This window comes from Heterocephalus glaber, unplaced genomic scaffold, assembly GCF_053883595.1.
Source record: "Heterocephalus glaber isolate CG9 unplaced genomic scaffold, H.glaber_assembly_v1.0 deba00000122, whole genome shotgun sequence".
Classification (NCBI taxonomy): Eukaryota; Metazoa; Chordata; class Mammalia; order Rodentia; family Bathyergidae; genus Heterocephalus; species Heterocephalus glaber.
Window position 1 is genome coordinate 21,747,012 of NW_028258138.1, and position 25,485 is coordinate 21,772,496.

At 33.4% G+C, this 25,485-nt stretch overlaps 1 protein-coding gene across 2 annotated transcripts in view; it reads right to left on the bottom strand.

The window, feature by feature from the left end:
• Positions 1-25,485, bottom strand: part of Ncam2 (neural cell adhesion molecule 2) — a 490,293-nt gene that overhangs the window by 159,935 nt on the left and 304,873 nt on the right. For both annotated transcript variants that reach the window (XM_004842216.3, XM_004842218.3), the window contains exons 7-8: positions 22,186-22,346; positions 17,127-17,272 (exon numbers count right to left, since the gene is read on the bottom strand). In XM_004842216.3, coding sequence (XP_004842273.1) covers positions 17,127-17,272; positions 22,186-22,346 — 307 coding nt within the window. The remainder of the gene's footprint in view (positions 1-17,126; positions 17,273-22,185; positions 22,347-25,485) is intronic.

The window sequence follows — 25,485 nt, forward strand, 5'->3', positions numbered from 1 at the left end:
CTGATAATCCTGTAGATTATGCTAGACAAAATGAACAGAATGGATATTTTCTTATCTAGATCTGAATACATTTCATTATCAATAATCCCTGATTACTGGAAAATATATGCATTTTTGAAACATCAACTTTTTTGCCATATTATTACCCATAGAAATTAAGCAGAGTCTATTTCAACTACACACATGACTCCTTTAAATATTTGAACAAATATGTTACCAGTATTTGTTCAATCATTTGCTAACATATTTTATTAGGTTTATTTGTTTGTGTCTTTTCATTTTTGCATAGGCTTTTCTCCTTGACCTCTTTTCTTGGCTTATTTTTTCTTTTAATTTTTTAAACATTCTTCTCAAGAATTGTCCATAATTCCATCCCAGAGTGCACTTCAAGGATGATAATAAGATACAAGTAATAGTCTACATAAAAGTAATAAAATATAACTGTAAAATTATGCTCAGATAGTTATTCTCATATATAAAAATACGTATATACTATCAATCATCCTGAAAGATAATGATCAAATTCTGACTTCATATGTGTCAGATTTTAGTTTTTTCTTTTTAGTAGTGGTTTATTTTTTATTAGTAGCTAATTGTCATACATATTGATAACATTCACAGTAGGGAATTTTTACCTATACATAATATATCTTGATTTTTCTTTTTTTTCCATTCCCAGCCCCTCCCTTCAGTAATGTTTTTTATAAAAAGGGAAGATACTAACAGTATCTTTTTGAAAAATAACTATTTGTGAATATTTCGGTCACATTTTGGTGACTAGGTCTTTAGAAAGGAACATTAAAAATCTTAAATTCCCTCTATTGTATAGTGTACTATCAATTAATAAGTTATGCCATTATATTTTAAATGTTTTTAAAATCACAATTTGTTTTATCAGCATGAAACAAGAGTAGATGCTCTGGTGAAAGCAGATATAGACATAGTTTGCAAGATGAAGAAGTACAGAGGTGTCCTCAGCAGGCAAGTTGACCTGTGACTCTGATGGCAAGAAAAAATATGCCACAACTACGTGTGGGGCCTTGCAACTTCATCCATACTGAAAATCAATATTTTGAATATAAAAGCTGCATATTTTTAAACTCCATATTCATAAAAAATGATCAATAACGTTTAATATGCTTTATTTAGTTCCACTGCCTCTCTTAAATTGTATTAACCATGAAGCAGAAAAAGTTTATTTCTCACTGATCTTCTTTTTGCCTAGAATAATGCATGCAAACAGAACAGCTCTCCATATTTGTTCATAGTTTTTAAGCAAATTTGGGGAAGTCACAGAGGAAATATTTGTCACATTAGTTCCTATCACTTTAAGATCATTTTTCTGCTTACATTTTATGAAAATTATCCTCAAGAACTTTTATTTGCTCAAGAATTAAAAATGGGAAAATTTAATGCAATCTTTACATTTTATAAAAATCCAGTAATTTTCAGTGCAGATTTTCATGTCATATGAAAAAAATCACTCCATTATGTTCTGCTTTTAATAAAAGTAGATTCAATAAATAATTTTTAAATTATGAAATTTCCTTAAGTATTTAGCAAAAGTGTTCTTTCATAAAGGGTGAGATTAAGTCATAAAAATAGTTGTATAATACATAATAAAGAATAATATCCTTAAGCATAAAATAATATGATCATGAATGCAGTGCTGCAAAAATACTTATATGCTGAGATGATTAAGCTCTTGGAAATTTTAAAGTATCATATTTTGTTCAGCTAGTTGTACCTAAGAAACTGCCTTTTTTATTGATAGACATTTCTTTTGAATTTATACTGATTATACAAAAAGATTTTTAAGTATGCTTTGTCTAGATCAAAGAGTGTAAACACATGGACAAAAATGTTGACATTTCTACACTATAAAAGTAGAAAGGGTCACTGATAAAACTATGACATTCACAGTTTTTTGTTTTTTGGGGTTTTTTTGGTACCAGGGATTGAACTCGGGTTCTTGCACTTTCAAGACAGATGGCATAACCACTGAGCTAAATCCCCAGCCCTATAAAACTATGACTTTTGCATACACATTCAAAATTAAATGTTGAAGTTGATTATTCCTACAGCAAATTCAAATTTAATAAAGCTTAAGTTTCAGTTTAAATATATCGTTTATCTGAATAAACAGTAAAATGGACTCAACCACAGTTAAAGTTGAATCAGGAGAGCTGTTTAATAAGAAAACATATTTCACAAATACATATTTTTAAAGAGAAAAAGAAAAATCCTGTGAGTCATAAAGTTTTGAAGTGATCTACCTTAGACCAAAATGAACATTTCATTTAATACTTTAGGGGAAAACAAATAAATAAATTGCTTTTGAAGTTGGCTCCTCTGCTTTATTAATTCAGTTAATGATGTAATTTTGAAAGGATCATTTCATGGTAAGGATTGAAATTAAATGAATTTCAATCACAATGATTTCTGAATAAACTCTGTTTCCATTAGTGAAGCAAAGCATATTTATTTACTGGACTGAAGAACTGGACTCTGTAACAGGCAGAAGGAAAATAGATTCTGTTCCAATTGAAGCAACTTTAAATATGTTCCGCTCAAAACTTTACAGCTAAATGCTACATCATGTTAATTCCAAATGATTAACTCCAGCCCATTTTTCTGAAAATGTGTCTGTGTACCATTAATGATACACAAGTTTAGGTCATGATTTGAATAGCATTTTAATTTATTGTTTTATATCAAATTTAATTCACATTTTAAAATATAGCTTGTATGTACATCATTTTTTGATTCTGTTGACTTTTTATGAAAAGGATTAATGAAAAATAATAATTCATTTTAAAGGAAAAAATAAGTGTATAACAGTCCAGGTGGCATGATAACATAGAAAAGGATGAAGCTGATTATCAAAAGATTACATTTTGAAAATTGTTGTTTTAAGATAGTTAAAACTTATTGCTATACATTACAAACACTTCTTATTTAAGATAAAGTAGGATTTTCTAAGTGGAGATAAGCCTATAATTTCCTAGTGGGACAAGAATAAGAGGAATAAAATAATTACAGATTCTGAAACTTAAGAGTATATAAATGACACAAGGGAGATGTCATCCAATAGACAATATAATAAGCACTTTATAATTATTATATAAAACATTCTATTCACATGCTTGGAATTGCTTACAGTTATGTTTACTATTTTATATGAATTCTAGAGGCAAAAAATTACTTCCTTAGCAGAACTTATACTTCTATTTAGTGCTGAAATTGAAAAGTAACAAATTCTATCCAGAAAACTGAAAGTAACCAGTTTTATCATATGTATATGAAATAATGATTTGAAAAGTTTACAAATAATTAAGCATTCTTAAGCAATACTGCTTCGTGGAGCACAGAAAGTTATGTATTTCTACCTTAATGGTCTGTTTAGATACTTTATAGAATTTGGAAAAGTCCATTTCAAATCAATATTTACTGCTACATTATATGAGAGGCATAAAAGGCCCAGAATAAACAAAACAATGATTGACTTCCTAGAGAGAAAAATTTGAAGATGTGGGAAAAGCTGTGAAAGAAGGGATAATAAAGATAATTAAATGTGAAATCTGTGACACTTTTGATACTGATTTTGTTTTTTCTAGTAAGAGACTCGCTTTAATTATTGAATAATGAAAAGAAGAGGTGGCAGGAAACGAGTAGACAGCCTCGCGAAGGTAGGAAAAGGATTGGAGGGAGGAGAGGGAAGGCAGAGAGAGGAAAGGAGATTGAGAGTAATCAAGATGTGTTGTGTGCATGCACAAATTCCCCAGAGTGAACATCATTAGCCCGCATTGTATATATACACTAATGAAGATACATTTATTTTACCATTGAAAATAAATAAAAATGTTTATGCAGAAAAAAGTGTGACATAAGAATCTGTGCTCTGCCAATATAGGAAGCTGGAAACCTCATTTGCACCTACATTGGTGGAGACTGAAATCAAATATAAGGTGGTAAGGATGAAAACCAAATGCAGACTCCTGACAAGGTCAACTTTTAAGAAGATGAAATACACAGTTCTAGAATTTAACAAGACAACTTCATATTTGAATCAGTGAATTAATATTGCTACAGATTATTGTAGAGTAAATTTCTTTATAGCTATGTTAGGAGAACATACTGTATGATAGTTAAATAGGAAAATTTATGAATGATGTTCCTTCATAGAAGACATAAGACCATGCTCATGAAAGTTTTTATCTGGTCTATACTGTGGCAGCAGTCATTGACATAAAGTAAACATGATTTTTTCACTTATAAAACCTCTCAAATTAGTTCAATATGTAATACTAAACAGACTGGATACTTTCAAAGATGATGGGAGATAATATTTCTAAATTGTTCATATTGTGTCTGAGATATCTTAATGCATGATTTTATTTCTTCATTAAAATGTTTTTCCAGGAACTTCTTATCATTAACCTTAGTTTTGTGTGCAGAAACTGAAATCAGACATAAGAAGTTATATGGCCAATAAAGTCCTAAAATGCGAAAGGCAGGGTGAAACTTTGGTATTTGTAATATTTTCCATAGCTTTCAATATTAATTCATCTTAATATGTTATTTTACATATGAAAAGAACGAGCGATCAATAGCAATGGTAATAAGGAATGATGTAAAGAAATTTCAGTTAAAAAATGATTACAGGATGTCAAAATCAACTGAAAATTCTTATTGAGTTTTTGCTAGTTAATAATGTATATGATAAAACAGACAATCTCACAAATTCCTCATATCCAAACTTTTGAAACAACTAGGGATTTATTCAATAAACAAAAGCTTTTAATGTAAAAATTTATGTTGCTCAGTAAGTACATTAAAACATTAATGCATGCTATTTCATACATGATAACAATTTTTGAGTATTTGTTTAAACTTTCTTGCATGCATCTAAATCTTACCTTTAAGTAAAGTGTCAATAAGCAAAAGGCAAGAGGTTCTACTTTTTATACACACATAACACTTGAAGAAAACTCCATAATAATCTGTTAAGACTAAGCTATCAATTTAATGAAATGTTGGACCACCCTAGCATATTAATAATATTTTAATGGCAGCACAATCAATAGTACTTATCACCCTTAAGACACATTTGCTATAAATAGTAAACAAAATGAAAATATTAAGATAATGACAACTAAATAAAATATAAACAAAATAATATCCTGAGAAACACTGAATTTTGGAAAAAGCTTATAAAGCAAGTGGATATATTTTCATAAATGCTTGAAATTTGAATGGTTTTTAAAATCACATTTACTAACTGTAGGGAAACTATTTGAATTATAGATAAAAGTATAATTACTTTTATTTATTTCTATTGGGGTTCTTTTGTTTGCTTTTTTGCATGTTTGTTTGTTTTGTGTGCTACAAGAGACTAAAGCCAAGGCCTTCACTTTTCATGTATGTATGTATGTCTGTACTTATTTATCTCAGACAAGCTCTTGCTATATTGCTAGGTTGCCCAGGCTGGGAGCAAACTTGGAATCCTTTGCATCAGCAAATAATGCAAGTATTGTAGGCATGCACCACCATGACTGGTTGAAAGATTTCTGTTTTGAAGCACATTATTTTTGATATTTCTACCATACTTTTCAAGAATATTTTATGGCATATTAATATGCTTAGTTTAAAAGTTCAATATCTTCCAGAAAGTAAAGAAGGATTATTAGCTTCAAGACCACCATAATATGGAAAATGTCATATAAATCCATAATGCTTTTTCTCAGAACCATTTGTGTGAAATTAATATGATTCTATCACTAATTAAACCTGCTTGGATTATAGCATAAAATATCAGTTAGGAGAATGTAGTGGTCAGCAAGTTACTACCATTAAAATTTTAACTATGCTTGTTGAAAGGAACTTTGAAATATTAAGAGAACCATTTACTTCATAATACAATAATGTTAAGATTCTGGATTGTTACTTAAAGCAAGGAGATTTAAAAATTTTCAGGGAGAAATCATCACAAGAAATAATTTTTTGAGGGGAGAGGGCTGCGAAAGGGTCTTATTGTATAGTTTGGCTTGCCCTTGAACTCACTATGTTGCCTGAGCTGGCCCTGGACTTGTGGGAATCTTGCCTCAGCCTGAAGAGTGCTGGGATTACAGTCATGCATCACCATGCCCAGGTACAAGAAATAATTTTTATAGGTGCATATTAAAAATGGGATAATTTGTTTACTGTCTAATTTATTAAGTAGCACAAAATAGAAGTATGTTATTATAAATAATTTTCAAAATGAAACAATTTCGTCCAACTTTTAAATTGTATTTAATTGTATGGATGGGAATATCATTTAGATTCATTTTAACAGAATTCTGAGGGACTATGTAAGCATTTATTATGACACTGAGACATAATTCAAATCCAGATGTCCCTTACAGCCTGTGTGATCTTAGACAAATCACCACATTTCTTTGTTTCTTTTTTCTTAAATTCTTTTATTGGTACATTTTAGGTATGCAATACATTTACATTTATCTTTGGATGCTTGTACCTGTATATGATGTATCTTGGTTCTCATTTTTTCCCCATTACCTGTGTGCCCTTCACCCCTAAACACTTCCCTATTTACATACTTCATTTCCTTTTTTTTTTTTCCTTTCTCATAATTTTTCCTTTCCATTCTTTCCTTTCCCCTTCCCCTCCCACCACCCATACCCCTTTGCACCTTTTCCTATTTCAAAGAATCACTTATTAGTTATTAATCATTTTAGTCCTTATTTGCACTCTCAGTTACTCACACTAGAGAAACTATTCAGTATTTACACGTGTGTCCTGTTTATTTCACTTAAAAGTATGGCCTCAATATGCATCCATTTAGCTATAAATGACTCTAGTTTCTCTTTCTTTATGGCCAAGTACTACTCCATTTTATAAAAAACCCACATCTTCTTTATCCAGTTTCCAGTTGATGGGCACTTGGGCTGTTTCCAAGCTTTAGCTATTACAAACTGTGCCACTATAAACATGGGTACACATATATCACTGTGGTATGATTCTTTTAATTCTTTTGGGAAAATACCCACCAGGGGAATAACTGGGTCAAATGGGCCCTCCAGCCCTAGTTCTTTGAGGTATCTTCACACTGATTTCCATACTGGTTGCACCAGTCTGCACTCCCACCAACAATGGAGAAGGGTTCCTTTCTCTCCACAGCTCTGCCAGCATTTGTTATTGGTTGATTTCTTGATAGCAGCCATTCTTTCTGGGGTGAGGTGGAATCTCAGTGTTGTTTTCATCTGCATCTCTCAAATGACCAGTGATGTTGAACACTTTTTCATATGTTTATTTTCTGCTTTTACTTCTTTGAGAAATGTCTGCTCATTTCAGAGGCCTGTTTTTGAATTGAGTCTTTGAATTTGGGGGGTCTGATTTTTTTCAGTTCTTTATATATTCTAAAGAGTAGCCCTTTGTCTGAGTTATAGCTGCTAAAATTTTTTTCCATATTGTAGGTTGTCTGTTAGCTCTGTTGGTGGTTTCTCTTTCAGTGCAAAAGCTTTTCAATAAGATGAAATCCCAGTTGTTGATTCTTTCTGCTAGTTCCCGTGCTACTGAGGTTTTGTTCATAAAGTCCTTTCCTATGCCAATGTCTTCAAGAGTTCTACCTAACTTATCTTCCAGCAAGTTTAGTGTTTCTGTGTTAATATTTGGATCTTTAATCCACTTCGATCTTAGTTTAGTGCATGGTGATAGGTATGGGTTGAGTTGTAATCTCTGACAGGATGAAATCCAGTTTTTCCAACACCGTTTATTAAATAGGCTATCTTTCCTCCAATGAGGGTGGTTGGCTCCTTTGTCAAAGATGAGGTGGCTGAGCATGTCTGAAGTTGTTTTTGCATCTTCTAATCTATTCCACTGATTCTCCATTCTGTTTCTTTGCTGGTACCATGCTGTTTTTATCACAGCAGCTTTGTAGTATAGCTTCAAGTTGGGTATTGTGATACCCCCAGCTATGTCTCTGTTGCCCAGAATTGCTTTTGCTAGTCTAGGTCTCCTCTGGTTCCAAATGAATTGTTGGATTGTTTTCTCTAGTTCTGGGAAGTATATTGTTGGAATTTCAATCGGCATTGCATTAAATATATATAGCAGTTTTGGAAGTATGGCCATTTTCACTATATTGATTCTTCCTACCCAGGAACTAGGGATGTCTTTCCATTTTCTTATATCCTCCTCCATCTCCTTTTTCAGGGTGCTGTAGTTTTCAGCATAGAGGTCTTTTGTTTCCTTTGTTAGACTGATTCCTAGATATTTCATTTTTTTGGAGGCTATTGTAATAGGAATTGTTTCCCTAATTTCTCTCTCTGTGGGTCTGTTATTTGTATACAAGAAGCCTATTGTTTTTTGAGTGTTGACCTTGCATCCAGCTACTCTACTGAATCAGTCAATTAAGTCTAGAAGTCTTCTGGCTGAGTTTTTTGGGTCTTCTATGTAAAGTATCATATTGTCAGCAAATAATGACAGTTTCATTTCTTCTTTTCCTATCTTTATTCTTTTTATTTCTTTCTATTTTCTAATTGCTATGGCTAATGTTTCCAGAACTATATTGAACAGGAGTGGTGAGAGTGGCCATCCTTGTCTTGTTCCTGATTTTAGCATGAAAGTTTTCAGTTTTTGACCATTTAGTATGATGTTGGCTGTTGGTTTTTCATAGATAGCCTTAATCAGGTTAAGATAAAGGCCTTCTATTCCAATTTTCTATAGGGATTTTATCATGAATGGGTGCTGGATTTTGTCGAATACTTTTTCTGCATCTATTGAGATGATCATACAGTTTTTGGCCTTGTCTCTGTTAATATGGTGTATTGCATTTATTGATTTACGAATGTTGAACCATCCTTGCATCCCTGGGATAAATCCGACTTGGTCAGGGTGTATGATCTTCTTGATGACCCTCTGTATTCTGTTTGCCAGTATCTTGTTGAGGATTGTTGCATCTATGTTATTTAGGGAGATTGGCCTGTAGTTCTCTTTTTGGGTTGGGTCTTTCCCTGGTTTTGGAATCAAAGTAACACTTGCTTCCAGGAATGAATTTGGAAGTATTGCTTCCCTTTCAATTTCCTTGATGAGTTTAAAGAGTAATGGCATTATTTCTTCTTTAAATGTCTTGTAGAATTTAGCAGTGAAGCCATCAGGACCTGGGCTTTTCTTTGTTGGTAAATTTTTTATTACATTTTCAATTTCACTCATTTTAATTGGGTGTTTAGAATTTCTGTATCTTCTTCATTTAACTTTGGCAATTCTTATGTATCTAGGAATCTGTCCATTTCTTCTGTGTTTTCCATTTCATTAGAGTACAGGTTCTCGAAGTGGGTATTGATGATCCTCTGGATTTCTGCTGGTTCTGTTGTGACTTCCCCTTTTTTGTTCTTAATTGCATGGGTCTGAGTCTTTTCTTTGCTTTTTTGGATAAGGTTGGCTAAAGGTTTATTGATTTTTTTTATTTTTTCAAAAAACCAACTCTTTGATTCATTAATTTTTTGTATCATTCTCTTAGTCTCCATTGCATTAATTTCTGCTTTGATCTTTATAATTTCCTCTCTTGTGTAGGCTTTGGGGTTGTTATGTTCTTCTTTTTCTAGGAGTTTGAAGTTCTGCATTAGATTATTTATCTGAGTTCTCTCTGTTTTCCTAATATGGGCATTCGCTACTATGAATTTCCCACATAGAACTGCTTTCATTGTGTCCCATAGATTCCTAAATGTTGTGCCGGCATCATCATTTACTTGTAGAAACTGTCTAATTTCTTCTCTAATTTCCTCTGTGACCCATTGGTTGTTTGGGAGGGAGTTATTCAATTTCCAGTTGTTTGTGGGAATTTCACAGTTTCTCATGTTATTGATCTCCAATTTCATTGCACTGTGGTCTGATAATATACAGGGGGTAATTTCAATTCTTTTACATTGACTTAGACATGTCCTGTGAGCTAGCATGTGGTCTATTTTGGAGAATGCCCTGTGTGCAGCTGAAAAGAATGTGTATTCTGATTTTGTGGGGTGGAACACTCTGTAAATATCTATTAAGTCCATTTGTTCAATAGCTTGGTTCAGTTCTAAAATTTCGTTGTTAATTTTTTGTCTAGATGATCTGTTTATTTGTGATAGTGGGGTACTGAGGTCTCCCACTACAACTGTATTAGTCTTTATTTGGTTTTTCATGTCCATTAATATTTGTTTTGTATAGTTGGGGGCATTTGTATTTGGTGCATATATATTTAGGATTGTCATCTTTTCCTCTTGGATTGTTCCCTTCACAAGGATGTAATGACCATCTTTGTCTCTCTTAATTAGTTTTGGTTTGAAATCTACTTTGTCTGCAAATAACACTGCTACCCCTGCTTTTTTCTGGGTTCCTGTTGCGTGGTGAGCCATTTTCCATCCTTTTCCTTTCAGTCTATGAATTTCTTTTTGAGTTAGGTGTGTTTCTTGTATACAGCATATTGCTGGATTTTCCTTCTTAATCCATTCTGTCAGTCTACTTCTTTTGGCTGGTGAATTGAGGTCATTAACATTGATAGTTATAATTGAGAGATACTGACTCATCCTTGTCATGACGTTTTACTGTTGTTGGCTCTTATTTCTTTTTCCCCCTTTCCCTTTAGTTTCTTACCTTGTCTGGTGGCTTCCCTCTGTTGAGCCTCATGGAGTTGTGACCTTCGTTGCCTTTTTGTAGGATATGGCTTAGAATTGTTCGGAGTGGTGGTTTGGTGTTCATGAAATTTCCAGGTGTTCTTTGTCATGGAAGTATCTAATTTCCCCATCAATTTTGAAGATAATTTTGCAGGATGCAACAGTCTAGGTTGGAAGTTATTTTCTTTTAGGGCTTGAAATACTTCATCCCAGGCTCTCCTTGATTTGAGGGTTTGTGTTGAGAAGTCTGCCATGATTCTGATGGGCTTTCCTTTAAAGGTGATTTATTTCTTTTCTCTAACTGCCTGTAGGATTTTGTTCTTCTGTTCAGTTTCTGGGATCTTGATTATTACATGTCTAGGTGTAGATTTTTTTTTTATCACGGCGGGGTGGAGTTCTATATGCCTTGCTTATCTTGTCCAATTTCCCTCCTGTGTCTGGGAAGTTTTCTACTGTTACTTCTCTGAACAGGTTTTTTATGTCCATTGTACTTTCTCCTGTTTTTTCATGGACTCCTATCAATCTTATCAATCCTATCAAGTCTTATCAATTCTTATCAATCCTATCAAATCCTATCAATTCTTCTTTGTATCATCTACCGGCTGTTGAATTGATTTCTCACAGTCCCTTACTATTTTTAAGAAATCTGTTTTCATGGTCCTTCACTGCAATCCTGTCTTCTATATCTGATATTCCATCTTCAGATTCTCTTAATCTGCTCTGCATGCTTTCAATGGTGTTTTTAATCTCCTGAGTATCTGTTTGAATCTATTTTATGAATTCCATTTCTTTCTTATGTTGGGTGATCATGGTTTCCATTTCTTCCTTATGCTGGGCATTCCTGGCTTCCAGTATGTTTCTGAGCTCAACTATTTTTTTTATCAGTTTCTGTTCTAGAGCCTCTAATAATCATGTCTTTCACTCTGCTCACCATCTCTATAGTTATCTGGGAGATTATTTCTGCTTTGAATTTTTCTAGAGCCTCATTCATCTGTTTTGTTACTTCCTGTGCTATCAGTTCAGGGTGTCCAGGTGGTTGATTATCAGACTTTTGCACCTCATTTCTCCCAGAAATTGCCTTTTGTGGGGTGGAAGTCTGGGTTTGTGTCTTGCTTAAATGCCTTCGCATTTTTGTTTTTGGTACTGTCCCTGGTTTAGTTCCTGGATTGATATTATGAAGTTGTTTATTGTAAGTACCTTTGTTGGTCTATTTAAAACACTTATGGAATGATTGCTTCTCAGAGGTGTCTACCAGATATAGCTGGTCTTTAGGTTTTGAGTCTCTAAAGACTCTAAGGCTATCTCATTTTCATTACACCAGAAAGGAAAACTGTTTAGATCAATCATGACATCTTAGCCCAAGTCATACAATCAGCAACACCATAGCATCAAATACCTCTTAGAGAATGACAATTTGTGGTAGTTATTAATTTATCACCTTTAAAAAATAAAGGGCCTCCTTCAAGGTGTGTCTCTGTGGTCACAATAGACAATGTGGGCAGCAGTGTGCAGTTATAGGTCAATGAGTCTCAGTAAGCTAGTCCCAGACCTGTGAGATTCAGGCAGATTTCTGGTTGCAAGTTCCAAGTTGAGCTCCCTGTCTTCCTACAGGGTTGCACTCTGCAAGTTTCTACCGCAGGTTTCAGCTGCTTTTCCCCTGAAGAAAATCCAGTTTCCGATGGTAGCTATTAATCCCCCCAATTTAACAATCACGGTGGTCTGGTGTGCCTTTATTACAGAGATTCCCTTCACTTTTCCAGTGGGCTTGTCTTCATCAGGGAGCCTGAGACAGGCACTCTCTCTGTTGTTCACTTCTGGAGCTCAGGACAACGGCTTTTGTCCACTTGCCTCTGCAGTGTGTAACCAAGTAGCTGCACAGCCAAAAGGCCAGCGGCTGGGGGTGGGGATGGGGGTGGGGGTGTGTTGTTGGAGGTGCCCCTGAGGCCAAGCCGTCAGCTGGTGGGCCTGCCCGGGGTGGGGTGGGGGGTGTCCTCCTCACCCTGTCCTGGTGGCTGTTGTAAAGCTGGTGGAGCAAGCTGGAGCAAGCAGGTCCCGGTCAGCCTGCAACCGCTCAGCCCCGCTTGGCGCTGCTGGCTCTGTTCACCCCAGCCGTCAGCTGGTGGGCCTGCCTCGGGGTAGGGGCGGGGGTGCGGGGGGTGCGGGGGTGGTCCCCCGCACTCTGCCCTGGTGGCTGGTGGAAAGCGTGGTAATCACATTTCACTGCGTCTGTTTCCTCTTATATAAGCATTGGAAAAATAACTGGATCTAGCTTATGGGGATATTTGAGATAAACTTTTAGAAATGTAAATTTAAGAGATGGTCTTCATATTTCCCACATACATATCTACAATGTGATTAAGAATCCTTTTCCATCAAAAGGGGCAATCTAATTTTTCTTGCCTTGGATTTTGCTTTACAGTTGATTATAATGAGGCAAAAGTGGTATATGATTTCAAGAATAATTTGGAAAAGACTATTTAGTGTCTACCTGATCTGAACATCTTGAAACACTTCCTCTGGAAGGATCCCGCCAACCTTCAGGAGAGACTATCTGGAGACAGTCCTGCGGCTGAGGCTGTAACTAGACGTACAGCACCAACAGACAGCTCCAACGTAGCTCACTGCCCATAGCATGAATGGAAAGCCAGCCATGTAAATGAGCCAGTTTGGCTTTGCTGCACAATTGACGGTTCCTTCTCACATCTACAACTACAGGCCACATTTTAGTGCATGCATATTAGAGAATCCATGTGACAGCCACTCAGCTAAGCCTTATTCAAATTCCTGATTTACGATTGAATGACCTACAGCAAATGGCTGTTTTATGCCACTGTGTTTGGGAGTCATTTATTATACAACAAAAATACTTCAAAATAAATTCAGCTAACGTGTTGGATGGGTGTGAAACTGCAATCAGCATGATGTTTGTTGGTCAATTACCACTTCTCATGAGCTTTTAATATTTATTCTTTAGGAAGTAAACTCTTTTACCATACAACTCTTGGACTTTTCAACTCCCTTACTTACTCTGTCCTGTAAGAATTAAAGAGTTATCTAATTGGTTCTGTGGAGATGCAAACTGGATAGTTTTCCCTTATCACTTCTTTATTTCTTTTCATAAATTACCTTCTCACCGAGGCCACTAGTTCTCTCTTAGTATCCCAAGTGATATCTTTCGAATCTCTGTATCCACAAGGGAGGGTCAAGCTGAAAGGTCTATGGCTAATAGGAACTATGTTGGGTATATTTATTTGATTCTTCAGTTCAGTATAAAAGCATTCATCTATTATTTATGAATTTGCTCAAACTAAGAATAGTTTTAAGTCATTTGATACTAATTTCCACTTACTTATTTAATCTTTTGTGAAAACTGATTGTGAAATTACTTAAGAAAAATGAAATTTTTGAGAGTCCCCTTTAAAAAATCTACAAAGATAATTATATTCACTAAGTATATCGACATGTTATTGGATGACTTTATTACACTGAAGCCCATGACACTGAAGATATTTCTTTGTTTATTAATCTACACATTTGCAATTTCATCAGAGTTAGTATATTCATAATGGTAACATTTGTTAGTGTTGCATTTCCCAAACTACTATCAGGAGTTCAACTAATTGATAAGACTATTTTCCTGTTAAAAGAATTAGCTGTGGAATTTCATCTTAGCTAAATGCTAAGAACTGTTTTCTACAGTATGGGTTGGAATCTGTATAACAACAGGCAATGAGGGTATTAAAAATGCTGTCTAAATTCTTGAGCTAAGTTGGAGGTTAGGAATATAGAATCTGAAAACCATAAGGATCTCCTAGCAATTCTTATAGAAAATATAATTTAATGCCTCATGACCAGTCTGACAGGATCACAGTATAATCTGCAATAGATAGTATTCAATTAGATTTTAGGTATCAGACTTTAGGGAGTCTATGAGCAACCAGAATTTAATCAGAATAAGAACAAAATAAACTGTGCTTCAGAAACTGTGTAACATGATGATGAAAAACATGTATTCAATACTTATGTGAGACATGCTGACATACGTTTTATATAGTATTCTTCATGTTCCTTAGAAAAATATAAAAAATAAGAATTATTGTCAGCATTTTAAAAGTGAAGAAGCTCATATTAAATAATTCAATAATTTTATTGATACTGAACTATCATAAATGGCAAAGCTGAAATTCAAAACTACATTTGTCTTCCTTCACAATTTAGTTCAACAATTCATTTTTCTGATTTTTGTAGTTGAAAAAGGTAGAAATATTAGGAGAAAAAAAAGACTTATTGGTATCCTGAAAGTAAGGGAGGAATCTTAAAATATTTTTGGAGAATTGCCATAACAGAAAAAACTAGCCATAATTTCTTTAGCCATTGGTGGAAATTTGAAGAAAAAGCATATTTGGATTTTTGTAATTGCTTTTTGAAAAATAATCCAAGATGAAAAATTTAAATATGTATTATTAGATATAATCCTTAGCAAACAATCTAGAGGATTGATTACATAGGTGGAAGAAATTTCTGCCTCTAGCTTGGTGTGGCCTAAGACATAGCTACTGGAATAAAATATCATAGCTTCATACTCACTTGCTAACATTTCATTGATAAAATAACTGAGTATAATATAGATCTTTTTCTCAGAATATAAATAAAAGAATATCAATTAAATGCAGCATAAAAGCCAACTTACAACTTTTGAAATTTTTTAGTAGACAGGAAAATACTTGAAAAATACAATAATAGGAATATAAAGGTAAAAATAATATGGGCTAAGAGCATGAAAATAATTGTTCTTAAGTGGCCTAATCCACAGAAATGTGTTCACATGAAATATGGAAACAGTCCTCCAAATTTTTAGACGTGTAATTTTGTTTTGACTTTGTGAAAATTTACATCTTTTCAGATTTGACAATTGTGCCAAGCCAGTACTTACAATTTTTGGTTTAGAAAATATTAAAGCAAACTCTATAATAATTACTTCAGTGGCCAGAAGACTATCGTTGTCATTCACATTCCACAAATTTGAAGTTCAAATTGAAAATATAAAAGAAATATATTGAAACATTGCAACTATTACCCAAAGAAGAGGCACGAGGACAGTAAAAGAGAAAATATTATGTAGACAAGAAAGTGATTCTTTTCTGCCAGTTTATAAGATTAGCATATTTTAAATACATTATGATAAATTGAAGGAATAGAAAATATAAGAAGGGAATGGAATTAATATGAGAAAATGAAAAAATGGAAACAAAGTCTTTGTAAATAGAGAGGGGTGGAGAGGTTGAAGGGAGGGCAGGGCAATGGGGAAAAAATAAGAACCCAGAGAGATTATGTAAAAGTACAGATTTCCAGTGATGAACGTCATTATATTGTGTACCTAAAATGTACCAATAAAATTAATTTAAAAAGATAAATTTCAAAAGAGACACCAGTGCTATGTACTTTAATCTGTTTTAAAATGATAGCAGAAAGTTCTCCTGTGATAATGAAGAAGGTTGAATTCTATGTTCTATTGTGTTCAGTAGCATTACATGTTCTTCCTTTATTAAAGAACTTATACTATTTCATAAAAAAATGTAGTATAGAGAAAATGATTTCAAGTCTTCCTACTAAAACGTTAATAAGTCTACTTTTGAGATATGCATATATTTTAAAATCAAACATTTTGTGGAAATTAATTAAATTTAAATGAAAAACTTCAATATTGAGGCTGGGGATTTAGCTCAGTTGCACTGTGCCTGCTTTGCAAGTGCAAGGTCCAGAGTTAGATTTCGGTGAGGAAACAAACAAAAAACAAACAAACAAACAACTACTTTAATATTGAATACTCACCTAAAAGACTAATTTTCTAATATTTACTAATATGAAATGTAAATCCCACTATGTCATTACATCATTACCTCTTTTTCTCTGTCATTTTTGTGTATATTTGCAGTTGAAAAGAAATAAAAATCCATATAGTGTAATAAACACATGGTCATGGTTAATTGATTTCTAAATAACTTGGATGCATTCTGGTGAAAGTTATCAAAATGCCATACTTACTTGTGCTTATTTTTCTTTTTTGATTCTAAATTATCTGAAAGCACAAACCTACTTTTCAATTGCATGAAAATAATTAAACATTTGAATGATAGCCAGAATTTTTAAATTATTTTTATGTACTTATCAAAGGTGCAATTTTGAAATTATAATAGCATGTATTAAAGATTCAATGTACACTAAAAGTCTATGAAACAACCTAAAGAGCAACACAATTAACCTAAGAATTCTAATTTAATTTTCAAAATTATATACATTGACATTTTCCCATCTAAAGTTCTTTTAGGCTAACTCTATGGTAGAGTAACCTTTTGAAAAATTAAAACTGATCTGAGCAAGTTACTTGTAAAACTGTAATGTAAGATTTACCAGTGTTGAAAATTCTGGAAATCACAGTGGAACTGGAATCTATTATACTGGAGTTGCGGTTACCTTATCACCTTCAGAAAATGTGATGCCATCCACAGCTCTTTTCCAAGAGATTTCTGGAATAGGTTCTCCTTCTGCCTCACAGATGAGTGTGACATGACCATTCTCATATGTAGTCTCATTTTTAAGCTGTATTATGTGAGGCTGTACTGTAAAAAATGTATACATTACTCAATTGGCATTGGAGTAAAAGTATCATTATTCAGACTGAAAATCCATGGTAGGCACTTAAATCCCCATTAATATAGAATATGACAACTCTGTTACACCAGCATGTTTTGCTTTATGAGAGATGCAAAAGAGCTGCAAAGAATGGGACAAAAATAGCTTTAGAAATTAATACCCATTTATTACCATTTTTAAAATAATTTGAGCCAGGTATGGTGGCCAACACCTATAATCCCAGTTCTTGGGAGGCTGACACATGAAAATCACTGTGAGTTTGAGACCAGCTGGGGCTATATAGTGAGTTCAAGGACAGCCTGAACTACATAGTGTGACCTTGTCGAAAGAAAGAAAGAAAGAAAGAAAGAAAGAAAGAAAGAAAGAAAGAAAGAAAGAGAAAGAAAGACCAAAAATAATTTGAAATAGTTCAAAAACCTAAATAAAAATTATACTGCATTTGAAAATTTTCCAATTTAAATTACCCTATTTTGTTCTCTGTTAAAGCCACCAAGTTAAAATTTCCATTTATACCCACATATGCATGTATATACCTAAACACACACATATGTATTATACACATACATATTGTACAACTATATGGCAGCTACTTAATGACTGTCTCTTAATTTCAATAAGAGTTTCACCAGATGAAACATGATTAATGTATCTTGAATATATGTTATTGAAATTAATTATGGTTAAATATATATATACTACCTATTATTATACCTATTTTTTCTGATCAATTTGTCCCTTAATTTACCTTGGCAATGTATTAAACTATGTATTTATTATAACTTCTATGAAAATAACATTATGTACACTAATTAAAAGTGCCTTAATGGTAAAAAATGTCCTTCCATATGTTTATATACACAGAGGTTTATTTTTCAACATTGTCTCATCTGTGTTTCTTAGCTGTTTAGTTAAAACATAAAATGAATAAAAGTCTAAAAGCTAGCACATGTGATTTCAGTACAAGTAAAATTTTTTAATATTTTGATACAAATAACCAAGAATATAAATAGTTATTAATCTCAGAAAATAATATTCATAATATCAGAAATGTGCCTTATAGAGTTTTCAACAATTTCCTTTTAGATGCATATGTGTGCATATGTGACTTTGTGAAAAAATAAACAAAAATTTGTTCCATTGCATTAAAAAATCACTACATTTACTAAAGGCAATATTTTATGGTCTTTTTTATTTGAAAGGATGAAGGTATCACAATGTCTTCCATTTATATCTTTTTCTCATTTAGTGGTAGCCTAATAAAAATAGAAGTAACTATATAGTATTTCATACAGGCTCATGGAAATAGACTGAGAACAATATACTTTGCAATTAAGTCATAAACTACCATTTCTTATTAGTTTTTTATGATGAGTAGAATTTAATCTATTAAATATTTTCAAGTGGGAAATACTATTAGAACAAATTGAGGACTTTCTATAATTTCTGAGTGTCAAGATTATTGATCATTTCTTCTTTGTGAATTTAAACTCAAGGCTCTTAGCCTTCTCTATTTCTTTTCACTAAAGACTTTTATATAAACATAACAGTCAACCTTATCCTTCTCAGTAACACTCCAGAACAATAATTCTATTTATAGTTTTGCCTAATTTACCCAATTTCATATTCTTTTAAAAAAATAAAATATTAATAGATTCTGGTATAGTGCTTTGTTCACTGCACTAGAATATAAACATAAAATTTCTCTGGTTCAAGAAAAATGTTTCTATTACCTCAACCACAGAACATACCAGCAAAGAGTGGGTCCACCATGTAATGCCATTCATCTTGTGGGCAATGTTTAGGAGTACCCCTACACTAACCATTACAAGCACTAGCATTCTTAGTTCCATCAATTTCACCCTCCTCCTTTTCCTTCTCTTTTCTCTGAAATCATTTTGATAAGATCTTTAGATCTAACCACCCCCCACCAAGGTCTTGCATTCAGATAAGTCTTTTGGAAGGGATTGGATCGTGGGGGGTGTGCTACTCATCAGTAGATTGATGAGTACATTGATGAGTTCAGAGCTGACTTTGCTATTCAGGGAAGGGCAGAGTTGGAGGAGGTGGATAAAAGTATTACCTGAAAGGGTGTATTCTTGTCCCTGGCATCTCCACTATCTCTGCTTCCTCCCTTCTATGATATGAGCAGTTTTCTCCCACTGGGCCCTCCCACCATTCTGGTTCTGCTTGGTAATGAACTGAACCAGAAAATACCTTTCCTTCTTTAAGTTGGTACTTTGACCCAGAAATGGGAAAGTAATAGAGAAAATTGGTGTCAGGAGTGGGTCACTGTAGTGACTGTAGGAGAAGATGTGCCTGAGAAAATTTTGGAACTGGTTTGTGCTAGGAGTTTGGAGAGCTTTGGTGATATGGATTAGAGAAGCCTTAGAATGAAATAAACAGAGCTTGGTACATGATTCTGTTTGGAGCTCAGGAAACCAAAATTCTGATAGGAATGCAAACAGTAAAGGCCAGATTCAAGAGGTTTCAGGTGAAATCAAATACTCCACTGACAACAGGACTAAGGCTCTGTGTATTATACTCTGGCTGAAAATTTGTCTACATTTTGCCCATTCTCTGAAACTTTGCAGGAGAATGAGATTAAGAATAGTGGACTAATCAACCTGGTTGAGGAAATTTCAAAGCAGCCTAAAGTTCTGGCTGCATATGGATACTTCTGGTTGCTTTTAGCCAGATTTATAGTGACATTCAGTAGTAAAAAAAAAGCTGACAGATGTGCAAAGTTTGCAGTTTTGTCAGACAGGAATCACTTGGAAATTGGGCCATAGGAGTGCATGGTTATTGAAAAGATTAGCACTGAGAAGCAGTCAGTTACTTTGCATGAAAACAAAAGGAAAAATTGACTGAAAGCATCATAGAACCAGGTCAGACACAATTCTCTGGAGGCTCAAAGAATTTAAGAGCATAAACTCTTTTAATAGACTTAGCTTTGAACGTTCAGGGCCACAGAGAAAAGTGCTTCCTATAGTTCAGCCATCTAGAGTTCAACCACTCAGGCACTCAGAGGCACCCATGCTCCAGGCATAATCCCAGGGTGTCAGGCTACTGCTTCAACAGTAGAACATTATGTCATCCATGTCCTTCTGGTTTTGAAGTAATGTAGGATGCAAATGGTTTAGGGATATAAATGCTTCCACCTACATTTCAGAAAAGGCCAGAATGTCCAGGCAAAAATGTGTAACATGGTCACAGTACCTTCCAGGTGTTTCTGAGATGGTGATGTACAAAAAAATAAGCTGAAGGTACAATGGGCACCCCAGGAAGCTGAACATGCCAGGAAGATGGAATATCTTCTAAGGACAGCTGTGGGCAGTAATTAGAGTCCACCCAAGAGAGAGGATGTGTGGGATGCAATAGGGGATTCTGTAGAGAAGTGAGGCCACTCAAGCCATTTAGAGCTAACATCTTACCACAACTTGTCCCAGGCGTTGGACAGGAAATGATAGGATTTAATGTTTACCCTGTTGGATTTTGGTCTTGCTTTGGTCCAATATCTATGTCCCCCTCTCTCCTGTTTGGTACAGAAATGGTTACCCTGTATCATTTTATGTTGAAAGTACTTGTATTTCTTTATGTTTATACCGGTTCTCAGTTAAGAGTTTGCTGTGAGTCTCAGAGAACATGTTGGACATGGACTTTTTCTCCAATGCTGTAACTGTTAAGACTGAAAACTCTAAGAAATGCATTAAACGCATTTTATTTAATGAAATGAACATGAGCCTTTGGGGGACCAGGAGTTGAATGTTAAGGTTTAGATCTAAAAAGTCCCCCAAATGTCATAGATTCAGAACTAAAGGCTTTGGATGGTTACTGGGTCATGGGAGTACTACACTCAGAAATTGATCAGTCCATTGATAAGTTTGTAACTCACTGTGCTGTTCTGAAGTGTGACCTGGTCAGAAAAGTTGGAACACTAGGAAGATGACCTGGAAAGGTATATTTTAATTCCTAGCCCCTCTCTCCTCTCCCTCTGCTTCTGTCTTCCATGATGTGAGCAATTTTCCTCCACTAGGACCTTCTACCATGTTTTTTCTCTCTTAGAGCCTCTTGACTATGGACTCTACCCACTGAAAAAAAGCCAAAATTCACTTCTCCTTTTAGATGTGATTGTCAGGAATTTTGTCCAAGCAGCAGTAAAGTGACTAATACAATGACATATTTTTAAAGAAGGAAATATGAGCAGTGTATATAATTGTTTTACACTTTTTAAAGAGAAAAATAATATTAGTACCAATCAGCAAATTCTTATTGCAAGCATAATGGAAGATATGTCACTGGTTTTCTTTAAAAATTACAAATTCTCTATGCTCTATAAGTTTGCCCAAAGTATATAATATATCTTTTGTGAAATATATAATTCTATTTTATTTTAAGAAAATAATTATATTTAAGATCTGTTTCTAAATTATAGCATTACAGACATATAGATGAATATAAAACTGAATCTAATCTGTGTCATTTAAAAAGTTATGAGAGGGCCGAGGATTTAGCTCAGTGGTTTCGCTGCCTGCTGCGCAAGCGCAAGTACCCGAGTTCAATCCCCAGTACCAAAAAAAAAAAAAAAAAAAATGGTATAAGGATCAAACTTTAGGTAGATATAAAATATTACAGATACTACTATCTGTATTCTACATATTTAACTTCAGTTATGTAATAGGTAAAATCACAGAAATTTACATGTATGTTTTCATGTAATTCTTATGATAATTTTTATTTGGTAGCTGAGAAAATGTATTTCAAAAATGAGGAAGCTAAGGTTTAATTATGGAAATTTAAAATATTAAAAATGGCAGAATATAAGTGGACTCAAATATTTCTCTAAACTAGGAAATTTTAACCACTGTGCTATAACACTTACCAAAGACTTGGAGGAAGGCCTGCTTTTCATCTTCTCCTGCCTTATTTGTTGCCCTACAGACATATGGTCCACCATCGCTATTGATTATGTTCCTGACAATGAGTTCTGTATTGCTTCCTTTCAATATGTACTTTTCATTTTCTTCAATGATCTTGCCGTTTCTAAAAGAAAAAAAAAAGATTTTCATGATCTGACTTGGTAGCTCTGGCTATCATATTAAACTTTTTTATCTATACATTTTAATGGATAGAAATATTTGATGGATATATTTCATGGATAGAAATTTTTGTATATTTTCAGTAGCTCTGGAACTGAATTTGTAAATGTCAAGATTATGTTCAAAAAATTGTTTTGACTTTAGAGACAAGAATATCATTTGGTAGCTGTTAAAATTTTGATACTAGTCAGGTAAATACAAAACACATTGTTTTAATTTGTACTTCCATTATTTGTTTTATTTGTTCATTCTTTTCCACTTGCACTTTAACCCAACATATTTAATGAAATATACTTATATTTTATTTCGGGGCATATTTGAAATAATAGCTACGGAAATATCCTTTAAAATGTTCAAACTGAATACAATATAAATACCTCATAGATATATATTGTATATACAGACTGACAGTAAAAGTGTAAGATGGTAGAATTATGTGAGAACACAACTAATTAAAGAAATTAAGATGAAAATGATATAATATAAATGAATAGAAAAATTTGTTTCCTGTTACACATAAATAATTAGCAATATTTTCCAAGTATACTGAAGTAGAACTCATTCTGTTCCAATTACAGTATCTGTCACCTTAAAATATTATATATCACCTTAAATTATGGTTTTCAGCATTTCCTACTCTACATCATTAAAAATATTTTTATTTTAAATGTAGTAAAAATCGAAATATTTCTAAAGCTCCCCTTATTAATTATGAAATCTTCTTATGCATTTGCTTCACTTCTGTTCACTAATCCCATTCTCTTTTTCCTTGTACTCTTCTTTTACTTCCTTCTTATCTTTCCTCCTATATTTTTCTCCTAAAAATAGTTTGTATGACTGAGTTGGTCTTGAGATTTACTAACAAAATATCTCTGATTTGTCCTTCTTGGGATGGAAAGTTGCTTTTACATACACTTACATTTAAAGAGAAATCTCTAAAAATTGTATTACAAACATCTTTCTTAGAATTAAATAGAGCACTTTCATGATACATCATAAAATTCTCCTGGTGAATTTTGGTTCTATTTCCAAGAAGACACTGACTCACATTCTCATAACACAATAATTCTTATTTTCCTATGCCTCAACATCTGTTTTCTCAGTTTGTCATCACATCTCTCAATATATCATAAGTCATGAAGCGATTCATATGAGAACTAAAGAACTGGAAAGTTAGGGCTTATGAAATAATAACAATATGTATGTATTACCCTTTATTTACATATTTTTTCTAATTTTTACTAATCTAAAATTTGCAACAAATATAAAAATAAGAGTATTTCAGGATATTTGTTTAGAACTTAATGTATAGAGATAACCTGCATTACAAATAGTGATATATTTTTTCAGTATTTTCAATGGAATTATTCATTTGTTCCCTAACAATATGATACTAACAATGCATTAGAGGTTTCAGTGATTTACATATTGAAAATCTACGAAATTCACCAAATTAGTGGACTAACATTACAGATTTCAAAGATAATTTCACTAGATAAATTAAAAAAATTGAATGGAAAGGAATAGAGAGAGTAACTGCTTTTATTTCCACATTGATTTACATGTCACTGGGTTTCACCGATTCTCTATGTGAAAAATTTGTATCACTCATCATTTTTTTTTTCTTGTCCCTTAACTATCTTCTTTACTGCAGTTGTGTCCTAAATTGGTGGAATTCCAACTTTGAATCTCTTAACGATCAAGCAGACTACATCTGAAGAGAGGACCTTTAAGGAGGCAGTTAAGGTTTACTGAAGCCATATGGGTGAGGCCTTCCTCTGATGGGTCTGGTGTTCCTAAACGAACAGGAAGAGACACAGGAGGTTTCTTTCTCAGTGTTGGCATAGAGAGGAAAGGCCAGGTGAAGATAAAGTGAGAAGATAGGCATCTGCAAGCCTAGCAGAGGGACCTGTTAGCCCCTTGATGTAGGATGACCAACCTCCAGAATTGTGGGAAAATATATTTCTGTTGTTCAAACTACCCAGTCTGTCATATTTTGTTATGGCTACCTAAGGTTAAGCAAGTCAAAGGACTTCATTCACATCATTTGGAGATAACTCTGTGCAATAGGTACTCTGGATCTTTCTCTTAGGGTCACTGCCCTACATTCTCGAATGCTTCTAGGGACTTTGTCTTCTCCCAGGAAAAAGGAATGTCTATACATACAGTTAAAGAGGACAAAATAAAATTTCCTTTTAAAGCTAACTTTATTGAAAGATCTATCTCCGTACTTCCCACTTTTTTGCAAATGGGAAGGGAGCCAAAAGATGAAGGAAGTGGGGGATGAAAACAGAACTAAAAAAGTAATTATACAAGAGCATTTCTGTGATGTGATTAGATCCGATACTGACTGTTAAGGATTTACCCTACTAAACCAGGGGTCTTTAGGATATATGATGATTGATCTCATATTAATATTAATCATATTAATACATATTAATAATGTTAATATGTAATCTCATTAAATATAAAAACAACAAATTAATGTCTGGAAGGAACAACTGCAAGAATTACTTGTAGATATATCTTGTTTATTGCTACTTGATATATTAAATGGATAACAAACATAAAGATTTGAAAATTGAAGATATCATTAAAACTCAGAAATTAATAAAAACTAAGATTTAGATTTGATGGTCCTTAAAATATTTTTAAAAGCCTAATACTTATTACAGGCACCTTTGTGGATCTGAATATGTATTTTACTAAAAATTTTGTTGTGATTTTTTCTTGTACTTTACGATTTTTGAAGTATAGCTATTCCACATTTAATGACTTATCTGTTTAATGATTGTTCAGAGTTACGATGGAGGCATGTTGTTCAGACTTACAAACTGCTGCTCAGACTTATGACCCATCTTTTCTTTTTGTACAGTTCTGTACACCTTGACTATAGAGCCTCAATGTCATTTTTGTACAGTGCACCTTATTTATACACTATGGTACTTTTTGCCGACAATACTGTACAGTACAGTACTGTACTTTTATGTTCTGTTATACATTACAATACTGCTGGGAAAACTCATAGAAATAAAAGCAAAATCATCAAGCTGGAGTTTCTTTTGATCATTTTCTTTGTTCTA